At 38.2% G+C, this 15,078-nt stretch overlaps 1 protein-coding gene and 1 non-coding gene across 2 annotated transcripts in view; both read right to left on the reverse strand.

Annotated features, from left to right (window-relative positions):
• The window catches only part of TRPA1 (transient receptor potential cation channel subfamily A member 1), a 46,985-nt gene that overhangs the window by 19,522 nt on the left and 12,385 nt on the right, over nt 1-15,078 (reverse strand). Inside the window, exons 4-14 of the mRNA XM_036338710.1 lie at nt 14,424-14,531; nt 10,833-10,941; nt 9,554-9,699; nt 8,956-9,092; nt 6,598-6,646; nt 5,479-5,578; nt 4,767-4,867; nt 3,628-3,797; nt 3,378-3,542; nt 1,302-1,419; nt 157-323 (exon numbers count right to left, since the gene is read on the reverse strand). Of these exons, the coding sequence (XP_036194603.1) occupies nt 157-323; nt 1,302-1,419; nt 3,378-3,542; nt 3,628-3,797; nt 4,767-4,867; nt 5,479-5,578; nt 6,598-6,646; nt 8,956-9,092; nt 9,554-9,699; nt 10,833-10,941; nt 14,424-14,531 (1,370 nt within the window). The remainder of the gene's footprint in view (nt 1-156; nt 324-1,301; nt 1,420-3,377; nt 3,543-3,627; nt 3,798-4,766; nt 4,868-5,478; nt 5,579-6,597; nt 6,647-8,955; nt 9,093-9,553; nt 9,700-10,832; nt 10,942-14,423; nt 14,532-15,078) is intronic.
• LOC118671065 lies at nt 8,728-8,834 on the reverse strand. The gene has a single exon (XR_004972582.1). It is a non-coding gene; the product is annotated as a U6 spliceosomal RNA (small nuclear RNA).

The raw sequence follows: 15,078 nt of genomic DNA on the forward strand, positions 1-15,078 counted from the left end.
AAAATCAATGGGAAAATATCCTCAGGTAAGGATTAACAACAACAACAAAAAAATGTTGACTAACAGCTGAAACTTATTCTCTTTCTGTTTCCTCTCAGGCTGTGAACTATCCTCATGCCCGGGACACTCAAGGCCATGGACAGGAAGACAGCGCACCTTCTGTTCCTGATGGTCATAAGAACCACCTCCTTCCTCTTGTTGTGAATGGCCAGGTGCAGAAAGGAGGCCTGCTGCCGGTTCAGGAGGATGTCGGCGTCGTAGCTCAGGAGGAGGGCGGCAGCCTTGGCGTGGCCTTCCCTTGCAGCCAAGTGCAGCGCTGTGTTCTTTTAGAGGAAAAAGAAAGGAAATGCAATGACAATGGCTCATCGTCCCTTGGCTATTTTACTGCCATGTTTCATTGTTGAACTGTTTAAAAGAAATGAGTAATAAAACTAACCATTCAATACCAAAAATACATACAATTTAAAACTGGTGGTCAGAATCCAGCTTCAAAATAACGAGTTTATAGTTCAAGCATGGTGTGTGTGTGGGGAGACGGGGTGGGGTAGGGGGTGGTGAGACGGGGGCGGGGGGAGGGGGCCGGGGGTGGGGGGGGAGCCGAATGTGTGTATGTGAATTCCAACTGGTTGTTTTGCCTTGTTTTTTTTGCAGTGGAATGACTCCAGGAGGACAAAGGACAAGCTATCTGGGTAAGGATGCTGCAATGAACACAGAAGAAAATACTTCTGGGAGATTTATCATTTCGTAGAGCAGCGGTTCCCAGATTTTGGGCTTTCACAGGCTTGTAATTTTTTTTTTTAAGTCAGAGCTTCTATAAGGCTACCAATCTTTTGTTTTGCTACATAAAGGCATTTTTAGAAAGCAATGACAATTTTCTATCATTTCATGAAAGAATTTAGATCCAATACTTGCCCCCACAAAAAGGAGGAAGAACATCATAGTAGAATAAAGTGTAGTCCTTCAAGTCAAATACACTTGGTTTTAGGAAGACTTACCCCTCGCCTCTTCATTTTTATGAGTTCACCAGAGTGGTGGAAATTTTATCATCAGTCCACACAGACCCTTGAGCCAGTTTCTGCGAGACTGAAGAGGTGTCCTCAACGCGTACCCACCCCTTAGCGTTCTCCATACTCTGTTTCCCTTTCACACGTTCCTCTCTAAGGGTCAGCATAGGAAGAGCCCAATAAAAGGCTATGAACAGGGCAAGGAAAAGAACAGGGTGGCTAAGCAGACTTCCTTAGAATTTTTGAAGTTTCTTATATGCCAAGATTTGGGGTGGGAATGAAGAACACAATACGTACCCCATCTTCATCAACCTGATCGGTTGTGCACCTCAAATTAGTGTCAAGAATGACCTTCATGGTCTGAGTGTACCCGCCCAAGGAAGCGTGATGCAAAGCAGTCCAGCCACTGTGGTCACTGTTAAAGAGATAAGAAAAGACGTGTGCATTCCCCTTACAGCTGAAACGTGGGACGGCACGCCGCCCATTTGAAAGGTAGGTCTTATCAGACCAAAAAAAAAAAAAAAAAAAAAAAAAAAGCAATCTAAGTTCTAGGAACTAAATATTTATTACATATTTATAACAAATGAGTTCACTTCAAGCCTAATGAATGGTCTTAAATGATCTACCTATAATGTGATTCACATATTTTTTAATTTAGCCAATTAAAATATAAAAGTATATAAATATAATATCAGAAACTTGGGGGGGGGGGCGGTTTGAAACTAGAGTTAGCATGTCTTTATCAGACATATTTTTCCCAAGGCTGTAATGTACTTATACACATAATTTTAAATCTTGTTTCTTCTTTCATTGAGCATTATATCAAAAATCTCCATGATGGCCCTAACCGGTTTGGCTCAGTGGATTGAGCATCGGCCTGCGGACTCAAGGGTCCCAGGTTCGATTCCAGTCAAGGGCATGTACCTTGGTTGCGGGCACATCCCCAGTGGGGAGTGTGCAGGAGGCAGCTGATCGATGTTTCTCTCTCATCGATGTTTCTAACTCTCTATCCCTCTCCTTTCCTCTCTGTAAAAAATCAATAAAATATATTTAAAAAAATAAATCTCCATGATGGTGGTATTAGTCTTCATGACCACTAGATATTACTACTACTAATGATAATAATAATAATATCATCTTGTAATACATGACTATAAGATAACTTAGTGCCACTTAGTTTACTAAGCGTTCAGGTTCAAAGGTATGTTTCCTCTGTGCTCTTAAAGATGCTTACTTAATCCCTTTGTTGTTTTTTATGTGTGCGTGTTTTTAAATTTATTTTTATTGATTACAGAGAGAGGAATGAAGAGGGAAAGACAGACCTCCTGGTTCATAGGTCAACGCTCAACCATTGAGCCACGCTGCCCGGGCCTTACTTAATCCTTTTGGAAAATGTTTGTCTTTTCTCACAGAAATTTAGTATTAACTACAATGAAGGCTTGACATTTTTCCAAATTATATATAGAAAAAAGTGTGAGATCCTGACACAATTTAATTTCAATGCCAGTGAACAACTGTGTGAGGGTGCAAGAGCCACTTCGCTATCTCAGTGATGATGTAATTAAGTAACCACTCTCTGGCCTGGCCCACTGGGGTCCCTTCTGCAGGTTGCTGCCTGGTGTTCCCATGGAAGCGGGTAGGAACGAGCAGAGCATGCAGGTCCCAGCTGCATCATGACGCTGCTGGGACTGACAGTCTGATAAAGAAATGGGGTTTTGAACATTAGCTTAATGGGCTCTTTGCTCACTCACCTGGGTGACATTAGCAGCTAGCTCATCATACGTCTATAAAACTTTTCTGGGGTTTTATTTTCTTTTTACAAAGATGTCATTTAATTATGCTACTTTTTATTATGCATAATTATTTTAATTTGGTTTTGCACCTTGTGTGAGAGTTAAGTATAATGAAATTCAGGGGTATTTTATATCTCATGTTGTGGTTTAAAGGCCACTTTTTATGTGTACCATTCATCAGATGGAATGAAAAGTAGTCTTTGCATTTGTATGGGGTGTGCATACATGTACACACACAGTTTTATACCTGCATTAAAAGACGGTAGCGTGATGATGAAATAAAATATGAGGAACTGTATTTCAAAGCTCCTGGGAGCTACTATGCACAAAGCCATTTATTCTGTGACCCTGAACTTCAACTCTGTAAATCTCAGTATCTTCATTCATCAGTTGGCAATAACATTGACTTCTCTTTCAATATTTCAGAGGTCACAAATGTTTCAAGGAGTAAATTAGATAAAAGTACGTAGGGAGATAGAAAGTTAGGTACCATAATTAAAAATAAAATAGAAAAATAGCCTGGAAATGGCTAACTAGTTAAAAAGAATACTATGTAAATATTCTAATCATATATCCTCACCTGAGAAATAAGGCACCTTTTTTCAAAAGAAGTTGGACAACTTTATCATGACCATTTTTTGCAGCCAGGTGGAGAGGAGTCATTCCATGAAGGTCACCTTCATTCAAAAGCCTTGTATCACTCATGTCTCGCAGGAGCCTCTGACAGGTATTGATACGCCCATAACTTGAAAAAATTAGGTTTCATATGTTCAAAGTAAATATCAAACAGAAAGATGACAGGCTCATATGTCACATCAACTGACCCTTACCTGGCTGCAAAATGTAGGGGTGATTGTTTATCTTTGCTTTTGGAATGAATGGACACATTAAAGCCAAGTAGGTTATTTACAGAGACAGGGACCCCCTGTCTACAAGCGTAATGTAGAGGAGTACACCCATCGTTGTCTTCATCCATTACCAGCTCTTTAATGTGTTGCATCTATGGGAAAAAATTAATATCCTAAACATAACTCTGCTATCATGCTAATTACAGTGTTTTTCAAATTATTCTATAGCATAGTATTTTCCAACAAGGGTCAATATGTATCCCTTGAGGACCAAAAATATTAATAACCTGAAGGGTGACAGAGTAAGATAAATGTGGATGACGGTGCATGCTGTCTCCCTCCAGTGCTCATTACTGTGATGTACAAAGGCCCTGGAAATCCTCAGAGTGAGAAATGTACTTAACAGTTTCAACCTAACATTTTCTAAACATATCAGACCACAGACCATCCTCCACACCCTTCCCTTGCCTCTCTCTCACCCCCAAATAACAATTTGAGAACTTAATATTAAAGTGCTCTTTTAGGAGAAAGGGATGAAATATTAAAATGAGGTTTACTTTATCTTTTGTATGAATGTTAAATTTAAAACCAATCAATAACAAACATTTTTATTTAGAATATTCAAATACATTTTTATTCTTCATTAAAGATATTGGCAATACTGAAAAATATAATGTACTTCAGATACACCTAATAGTCACTCAATAAATATTAGTCAGTAAATATAAATGTGGAGATAATGTTTTCACCATGCCATCAAGTCAAGTATGATGAGCAATTTTTCTGAATTGATGATAGAGTACTGCTAACCCACACATGAACTTGGCCTTTTTATGATACCCAATTCATAATGGTCAAAAAATGAAGGAAAGCTGACTCAATATAGATAGGTGGGAACCCTCTGTAACTTGGAAAATTCAGTCCCAGTGTAATTTATTATCATCATCATAATAATCACCACTATGTTGTAAATAAATATTAAATACAGAATTTTTATTTTAAAGTAATTTTAAAATTCCAGAATCAGCCTTCATAATAATAAAAATCATAATAAGCAAAATCAGTTTACTCTCTGCCAAACACAACTATTTCTGGGAATCCATACATAAAAGATATATTACCTGCATAAACTTAGGTTGCAAATTGCTTAATCCATAAGGTTGCTGTACAGTCAAATGCAAAAAATTACGTCCAAGATGATCTTTTATGTCTACTTGGGCACCTGAAAAAGCACAATATAAATATAACTTCTGTTCATTTATTTAAATCATGGTCTATGGTGTTTAAATTGAACAAAAAAAAATTTTTATTTAAATCTCTTCCAACCTTGAACTTAAACTAAATATAGTTAAAAATGGGTTTACCTGACTGTGCGTACTGTGTGTAAAGGGGGGAGAGAATATATGATTTATTACATTAATTAATATATGAGGTCTTACCTTTGAAAGCATAAACTACAAAGATGGAGAGATTAAAGATCAAGAAAGTCCAGGGGACGATACCTGTTCTTCGTTATCATCACATCAGGTTAGTATTTAAAATGGGGACAGTTACAGTACTTCAATTGCATAAAACTTAACCATTGAGAGAATGTAGATAAAATGTTCAGCAAAATGCCTGGGACATGATAATTGCTGTATAACTATTATCTATGAGTGTTCTGAAATAATCTTTTTAAGTACTGATCCCTGACTGCACTGAATATTATTCTAGACATGGGAAATATTCTATTTATCTTTGTATTCAAGCATCTGGCCCAATGCCTGGCCCACAGTAAACATTTAACCAAAGTGTGTGGCAGTTCTAAAGGTTTGGCTGGGTCCCTCGTGGTACCTTTCGAGAGGAGCAGATTTACAATATTCCAAGATGCAGAAGCCGTGGCTAGTAACAGGGGAGAGCGTCCTTCAGAATCAGTGCTATTAATATCTGCTCCCTAAAATAAGACAAGTCATTCAACAAAAAGCTTATGCACAGACAAGTCAGCTTACATGACAACCTGTAAGTAATACTCATTCATCAGGTTAGAGTGCCCACAATATGGCCAGCACCCAAGCATGTACCTGACTACAAAACTGTTTGAAATTTCCCTATAATTCATATGGTGTAACATCAGAAATCAAGGCATTCTTTTATCGTTTCAGCAACAAAATTTACCCTCACATGTTAATCTATTAACTGATGTCTGTGTTAGATCTATGTTACTACCTACACCGCAAAAATAAAATCCTTTGACCTTTAGCAATAGTTGAGTTCTCACTTTAAGATTTTTAAATGTCCTCAACAAAAACATCTTCCACATTTAGTGCATACTTGATTTAAAAACACTCACAAGAAAGTGTTCACTTTTTAAAAAGTCTCCTTCATCTGAAATAGATGTAACTATCACCATATCTAGAGTTGCTATTGACAACAAATACATGTTAAATACTACAAAGGAAACTATATTCGTTGCTGATATGGTAGGACTTAAATAAATACATCATATATTCATCGGTTAAAATTTAACCCACAGTTAATTCCCCAGTTTTTCATTACCTGAAAGGCAGCACTGAGGCAGCTGGGGTGGAAGCTTACAGCGAGTGGTGAAGTGGTCAGTGCTGCCCCGCTCCCCGCAACCCCCCAAAGCCTCCCAACCTGAAGAAGGGTCAGCGAAGTGGGCAAGCCTGGCACTCAGGAGCTTTTCTTGCCATGTACCCACCCACTCCCCACACCAAACACACTGACACTGGCATCAGAACACCCTTGGGTTCTTCTGACTTCATGGTAGTGACATCTGGCTGTTATGTATTCATGCATAATACACTCTAACTGCACATGTGTCAATCATCTTTTTGTAAACTTTTTTGCTAATAAGCAAGAAATTAACATTTGGTTTATTTTTTAAAATTCATACTATGTACTTATGTGATTTTCAACTGTAAATAGTAAGACAAACATCAACTGAGTACTTACCACTGAAATTAAGTACTCTGCTAGTTCATGGTGATCAAATAATGAAGCCCTGCAAAAGGAGAATTATAAGCTTATCACACTACTAGTGATACAAAATAAAGCTACTATATCCAGAAAGTTATTGTAAATGATAATTTTATACATGGTAAAATGCTAGAAAGTTGAAGAAACTTTCAAAATCTATAATTCTGATTAGGATAATATTTTCAACGTAATAGTAATAGAGGCACATCAAATACATCACAAGATTTTCTTCCTCATCTTTTCATAAACCTGTGTTCTCCATGTAAAATCATGAAGGTGTTCTGGAGTGAGTGGTAATATCTGTCCTAAGAGCTTAAAGTAAAAGAACTAACTGGTTGTTACCACTGTTGACCCTGGAGAATAACAAGAGTTCATGCACCTAAAATTCATCTGCAGGATTCAAAATGCCCCCTCTTCGGCAAAAGTTAACAAGGCAGGGTTAGCTGTCCTGAGGTTTTATGAAGCCAAAATAATTACGGCGAGAACTGAAATCATTTTGGTATTGTAAGGATAATATTAATAAGGCAAATAAAAATTTTCAATCTATACCAAAGCATCAGAACAAATGTTAATGACTTAAAACTTTGTTTCCTATGGCAAAGCTTATTTCCTTGTCCCTGTTCAAGATTGCCTTAGCAATACTTAGCCCATTGTATATAAATATCAGAATCTGCTTGCTAATTTTAACCCAAAATTTACAAGAGGTTGTATTATATCTAAATTATATTAAATGCATTTAGTAATTTTTATAAATAATTAATGACATCAAAGCCCCATTTTGCAGCATTGCTATTCAAAGTGTGGGCTGCAGACCAGCAATATTGGGTGCACCTGGAGTCCATTAGAAATGAAAATTCTCACTAGATCTGGATGCTGAGGCTTGAAGAGGTCAAACGACTTGCCAAAAGTTACATAGCCAGGTGGGCTAGAACCCCATTCCCCTGACTCCAACGCTCTCTGTTTCAGCCAGAGCAATGCGCTGTCTGCGCACCATAGAAGTAATAAAATGCTAAAAAAAATTTTAGGAATCTTTCAAAATCTATAATTGGTTCTGATTAGGGCATTTTCTGTTTTAATCTATTTATTTTGACATAACTGATTATTCCTTCCTTTAAATTTCTGAAAGTATTAAATAACATTATCTTCAGATTACCATATAATTTCTATTTCCTTGGAAGTAGTCTTTTGTTGCCTTTTATAAGTTTCCTTTTATGCTGTGGAATTTTAGTTAACAAACTCTCCTAAGTGAGAGTTCCTTGGAGTTCCTTTCTATCCAGACCAACCCCACTGTGCCTGGTGGTTTTGCTAATGTACATTCATCCCCCTGCCCAGTGTAGAACCAAATCTTACATTGGTAGGTAAGGTTTCTATTTCCCTGAGAGGTATTGTAGATTTACAATATGTATAGCTCAGCTCTCTTCTGCCATTCCGGGCTTCCAGCATATTCACACTTTGTGTGTGTGTGTGTGTGTGTGTGTGTAGTGAGAGAGAGAGAGAGAGAGAGAGAGAGAGAGAGAGAGAGAGAGAGAGAGAGGCAGAGAGAGACACAGAGACAGACAAGGCTCATCTCAACCACCGCTTGCACTCACTAGGAAGCATTAAGTCCTTGTCTTCCTGAAGGAATTGAACTCCAGCCTACACAGCCTGTTCCCTGTCCTAGCATCTAGTACACCTATAGCTTTAGATGCGTTTCTCTGATGTGTATTTCTATTTAAACTCTACAGAAATATTTATCTTGTTTGCAGCTTGGCTATCATTTCCTAAGATGATGTTTTGAAAACTATCATTTTGGGTGTGGGAGAAAAGGGGAACAGGGAGGAAAAATGGAACACCTCTATGTACCTGCTCCATTATTTTCACTAAAAATGAGGATAAGACATTGGTGGAGCCAGAATGGATTATAAAGTATGTGCAAAGCCACCGATGTTGACCTTCTGAGCATATAGAAAATTAGTCTTGAATTTATATCCACTAGATTAAGAATTGATTCAGAATATGCCACTGGTGATTTTTATTCTTCCAAAAATCTATTTAAGGTTCTACTTTGATTCCAAAGGAGTGTGTAGTTTCCAGTTGAAGCCCAGGATTTTTTTTTTTTAATATGGAACGCTTTTTTAATATGACACGAATTTGCGTGTCATCTTTGTGCAGGGGCCATGCTAATCTTCTCTGTATCGTTCCAATTTTAGTATATGTCCTGCAGAAGCGAGCACGAAGCCGAGGATTTTTGAACTATGGACTCTCTGATGTGTGAGTGCTTACTTCTCCCTGCAGGGTATAACTTCGCACCTGAAGACTGAGAGTCTGTACACAGAATGTGAGTAGGAAACTTGCCTGTGCAGCAGCGTCTCCTGGTTTCCATCCACTGCGTTGACAATATCGCTGCTACCAGAGTAGGAGTTTATCATCAGTTTTACAATCTCAGTGGCCCCCTGGGTGGCAGCAAAATGAAGGGCTGTGCACTTCCCGCTCTGTAAGGAGTTGTGACATCAGAATCAATGTCTAAGTCCCAGTTGAGGATATAACCTAAATTCAGCCAGGAGGTTGTTCATTTTTTCTTCCCAGGTCAACAAAATCATGGAATTTGGAATTTAAGAGGATGAGTAGTAATCAGTTTCATCTATTGAAAAGTATAGTATAAAAATCATAGCTATCAATTTTGCTTCCTTGCAACCTGACAACTTGGACAATACTTCTATCAACAGTATCATTATCGTTACTGGATCTATATTTGTGTTTGCAGTTGTTTTGGGTAGCTCTCAAAATTCATTACATAGGTTGAAATTTGGGAGATTCTCTTGTGCTGCTTCTACACAAACAACAGGAAATACCTGTAACAATCTAGTCAACTGTCCAAGAGCTAGGAAGCATTTTGGAAAATAACATATGACAGTTCTAAAAGAAGAGTCTCATGTAGAATATGAACAGTTACCTCCATCAGCTCTACTTGGGCACCGTTGTCTAGGCACATTTTAATCATGCCCAAGTCACCACTCTGAACGGCCATGTGGAGAGGGCTGGCTTTCCCGTTATTCACAAAGTTAATATGGAACTGTCTGTCATATCCATTTTCTTCGCCTTTAGAAGAAAATAAAATTCAAGATAACAAATCCTATATAATAAAAGGGTAATATGCAAATCAACCGAACAGTCGAATGACCAGCTGCTATGACGCACATTGACCACCAGGGGGCAGACACTCAATGCAGGAGCTGCCCCCTGGTGGTCAGTGCACTCCCACAGTGGGAGCGCTGCTCAGCCAGAAGCTGGGCTCATGGCTGGTGAGTTCAGCGGTGATGGCAGGAGCCTCTCCTGCCTCCACAGCAGCGCTAAGGATGTCCAACCCTGAGGGTTCCTGGACTGCAAGAAGGCAGGGGCTGGGTTGAGGCCCCCCCAAGTGCACTAATCTCATGCACTGGGCCTCTAGTATTATAAATAAACTAGTGGCCTGGTGCACGGATTCGTGCACATTGAAAGGAAATTAGAAGAAATATTTTAATATCGCTATTCGCCCTTTCTCTATAATAGAAGTGTCAACCAAATTCATGATTGACAATGACAGATCAAAACACACATGTGTGATTGGCACCAGCAGGACAGTGCATGTCATATGTATTGGCCAGTCAGCCAGTCGGCCGGACAGATGGTCAGTCACTTAGCCTTTTATATATATAGATTAGAGGCCCAGTGCACAAGATTCATGCACTTGGGGGGATCCCTCAGCCCGGCCTGCGCCATCTCAAAGTCCAGGACCCCTTGAGGGGATGTCAGCCTGCTGGCTTAGGCCCAATTCCCCCGCTAAGCCGGCAGTCAGACATCCCTCTTGCATTCTGAAACCCCTCGCTCCTTACTGCCCACCTGCAGAGGAGGCGGGAGAGGCTCCTGCCACTGCCACTGCGCTCACCAGCCATGAGCCTGGCTTCTGGCTGAGCAGCGCTCCCCCTGTAGGAGTGCACTGACCACCAGGGAGCAGCTCCTGCATTGAGCATCTGCCCCCTGGTGGTCAGTGCGTGCCATAGTGACCGGTCATTCCGCCATTTGGTCAATTTGCATATTAGGCTTTTATTATATAGGATAAAAGCAATTTTTAAAAAGACATTAAGTACTTAAAAGCCCATGTGTAGATTCTATTAAATATTTTTCAAGTTATTAGCATCCACCAATATAGGCTTCTTTGTAATAGTATATAATGTAGGAAAGCCTCTACTCACCAAACTTTAAAATTATTTCCATGCATTTTTTGGCTCCTGAAAAGGCAGCCTGGTGAATAGGAAAACATCCCCATTTGTTTGATTTACATGGTTTAGCTCCATGTCTTAACTGGAGGAAAAGAAAGAATAACAGCAAAAAAGTCAAATGACACAACTTAGACCCCACGTAGCAAGGATGAACAAGGAGTTATATCACTTTCCAAAACTATTTCATTATTCTGTAACTATGTAAAACTATACAGAAGAGCTTCAAATGATATGAAATCTAGATAGGAAGGTAACTTTGGAACTAGGCTAAGATTCTGAAATAGAGACACTACATTTTCCAAAGATGAGGTGACAATGTAGACACAAACCATCAATCTCAATAGCCCAGAAAACTAAAGTGAACACATTTTTCAATTGGATTATTGAGATATTTTTAAACATTAACATGACTCTTCCTACACCCTTCTCAATTCCTTATACAAATAGAGTGATATATTTTCCAGATTCTTCCCCTTTGTTATTTATGTAAAATTAAATAATTAGACCAGCATTCTTGTTAACTATAAAAATCAGGTATTTTCACTAATGGAAATTCTTCCCTAAAAAATATATTAGAAGTAGTGAATCATATATTACCTTGACATTAGAGTCAATAATTTTCAGTGGTAATTTTCTATGGATCATTGGACTTTGGTTGCATTGTAAGTACCTTTTATTTTCATAAAAGAAAAGATTTTGAAAAAGCAGTAAAGTGTGACAAAGCAAATATTTATCTGTAATCTCATCTTCTAGGGACAGCATTGGGTTATATTTTAGAGACAATATACTTTTTTGTCTTATTTGCAAAGGTAATTTTTATGTATATACTTTGTAGTCATACTGTTCAGAAAAGATTTGCTTACTAATATTATTTAAAAATTAAATTCTATTTTGGGGCACACAAAACTTTATACAATGAGTCCTATTAATTGAACTTCGATTTTTTTCAGTTTTCTCCATCTGATATGCACTGAGTGGCCAGATTATTATGACCACCTGACATTTGTAGGCAAAATAGCTATAATTTCGCACTGAAGTTGCTAGAGGGCCAGATCATTACAAACATCTGAATAGCACAACATTCCTAAGTATCATTGCTGATCAGGTTCATCCTATCATGTTGATGGCGTATCCCAATGGAGATGGCTTCTTCCAACAAGACAATGCGTCATGCCATGGTGCTCGTATTGTGCAGGAGTGGTTTCAAAAACATGAGGGAGACTTTACCTTGCTTAGGTGGCCCCCACAATCACCAGATCTCAATCCAATTGAGCATTTGTGGGACGAAGTTAAAAGAGCCATCAGGCAGCTGGTTCCACAACCATCAAATCTCACAGAACTGGACAGTGCTATTCATCAGGCATGGTGTCAGATGCCTTGCATCACCTTTCAACATCTGGTAGAGTCAGTGCCAAGAAGAATCACCACAGTATTGAAGGCAAAAGGTGGCCCAATGAAGTATTGATGAGGTCGGTCATAATAATCTGGCCACTCAATGTATATAACACTGATGTTAACATCAGTGATAGCTTTAATTATCTCTGGGATGTATTCCCAGAATTGAAAAGGGCGAGTCAAAAAGTATTCACACCCACAGTGAATGTAATTCCCCAACTCATGAAAATTTCTCTAGTTCTGTATATCAACAAAGTTCTTTTCATCTTTGATTATTAGAGAAATTAATTAAACTTTGTGACCCTTGCCAGTTTCCCATGGAGTGTTGCTTTTTTCCTTATGGATTTGTAAGAATACTTTATAGGTTAATATATGTCCATTTAAAATTAAACATATAGATATAATCATATGCTTTGTCTGCTCAGGGCAATTGATGTATTATAATCCAGCACTGAACTATCCATACATGCTCTGCCTAAGGCCAACATGTATTTCCTGTTACTCTTAAATATTCTGATGAATTCATTGCTAGTACTTTTAAGATTTTACATCTACATTTACTTTTATGGTGCAATTCATAAAAGCCTTATCTGGGATTGGCCTACTAGAGGACTTTTCTCTTGCAGCAAGACTATGATAAAACTAAAATGTACTTCAAATTAAGTTGTTTAAAAAGAATTTATTAAAACAAGCTGTTTCCTAAATACCTTGATTCTTTTTAAAAAGCACACAACCTCCTACCAGAGTCTCCTGTTAATAGAATGTGTGCTGACGTGTCAGCAAATGAATTAAGCTTACTAAATTATTGCCCAAAGCAAATGAAACAGATTTTAATTCATAAGAACATATAGAGAAATTACTGATGGATGAAGGAAAAAGAGACCACGAGCTTCACTTGATGGACTTAGGCACTTCCCTAGCAAATGGTAGAGCAAATGGTAATAGCTCGCTCCAGAGCTTATATTGTAATGCACTTTTTAAAAATGGTTTATAGGTCCCTACAGGTCTTTACTTTTTTAGTTAATGTTGAAATATTAATTATTTTCAGCTATTAATCCATTAAAAGGGGATTTATAAATTTTTTTTAGAATTATGCATACTGATCTTTTGTCATTTAAAAATTATTATCAGATCCAGGTAAAATCCTTTCTTATTTCTAATTTTATGTATTTATTTGTGCTTTATCTTCTCCTGTTTAAGTTAGACTCGTCAATCTCTCTCTATTTGATTATCTTTTTCAAAGAAATGAGTCTTGATTTATCAAATAATTTCAAAATCATTATTGTGTTCAAATTTACTATTTAGTCCAATTTTCTTTTGGTTTTTTTGAGGCTCTTTTCTAAAGCCTTGGTTTGAGTGTTATGTAATTTATTTTTTATTGTCTTTTTGTCCTAATCATGACAGCTTAAAAGAATATGAATTTTTCTCCAAGACATACAGTAAATATGTTACAGCATATTTACGGAATTAAATATTAGAAAGATATTTTTAAATTATTTTTTAAATAACGATTAAGGAATCTTGGGAAGAAAGCTCTTTGCTGGAATTGTAGCGCCACACTGGAAGGGGCACTGGCAGAAGCAAGAGTCTGTCAGATGGGGCCCAGTTTCCATGGGCCCCAGAGGGAAGGCGGCTCCCTTCAGGACTGTGGCCGAGGGTTAGCCGTTGCTGTCACACAGGGCTGCCTTTGTGAGAACGCATGGCAGCAATTTTTCTCGTCTTGGTAACATGAAGGGCTATGTCTCTCTTGGCTTTTATTTCATGGGCCCAACAATAAGTCTGCAATGACTATATTTACCTTTCCTTTGACTGTTCGGAAGTTCAGAATCAACAGTAGGAGCCACTTTAATTAACGCACAGGCTATTATACTTTGTGTTTCATATTCTAGCCTGACCACCAGCTTCCTCTTAATTTTTCCTGTCTCTACTTTCCTTCACTTTGATCGTCTCACGTTTCCTTTAATGCTTTCCTGTTAGTCTTTGGAATCCATTTGAGATTTAAGGTGGGTGTTCATACATAAAAACCCACAGAACTATTTTTATGACATATTTTCTGTACTTCATATTTTGCCTAAAAAGAGAAACTGGGAGCTGTTGTAAATAACAATAATTCATATTGTACTAATGAAAAGGGAAAGATAACAGAAAAAATAAGGTTAAAATACAAACCAAAATCTGCAGAGCCTCACTGTTATCTCTGGAGCATGCGATGATCACAGCCGTGTTTCCATTTTCTCCTTCCAAATTAATATTCGTACCACTGTGCTCGATCAAGACCTGTGTAAGAGAGGGAACAGTGTCAAGATTTAGCCTGCAGTTTCCAAACAGGGTATTAGAGTATAAACTCTGATGCTTGGGACCATGTCCTTATTCAGTTTTTCATCCCTCTCCCACACAATCAGGCACAAAACCTTGCGCATAGTGGGTGCTATATAGATTTTTTTTAAAAAAAATTTAAATATATTTTTATTGATTTCAGAGAGGAAGGGAGAGAGAGATAGAAACATCAATGATGAGAGAGAATCATTGATTGGCTGTCTCCTTCACGCCCTCTACTCGGGATTGAACCCGCAACCCAGGTATGTGCCCTTGACCGGAATCAAACCCAGGACCCTTCAGTCTGCAGGCTGTTGCTCTATCCATGGAACCAAACCATGTAGGGCTTAAATTTAATTTTTCCATCAACATATATCTCCTCTATGCCCTCTTCCACCTCCACCCATCCCTCCCTGGCCCCGCAGTCACCATACCGTGGTCCATGTCTGAGTTCTCTCTTTTTTTCCCTTTTTGCTCAATTCCTTCACCCTCCCACCCCCACCCCCAC

Source organism: Myotis myotis, unplaced genomic scaffold (assembly GCF_014108235.1).
Source record: "Myotis myotis isolate mMyoMyo1 unplaced genomic scaffold, mMyoMyo1.p scaffold_m19_p_16, whole genome shotgun sequence".
Lineage (NCBI taxonomy): Eukaryota > Metazoa > Chordata > Mammalia > Chiroptera > Vespertilionidae > Myotis > Myotis myotis.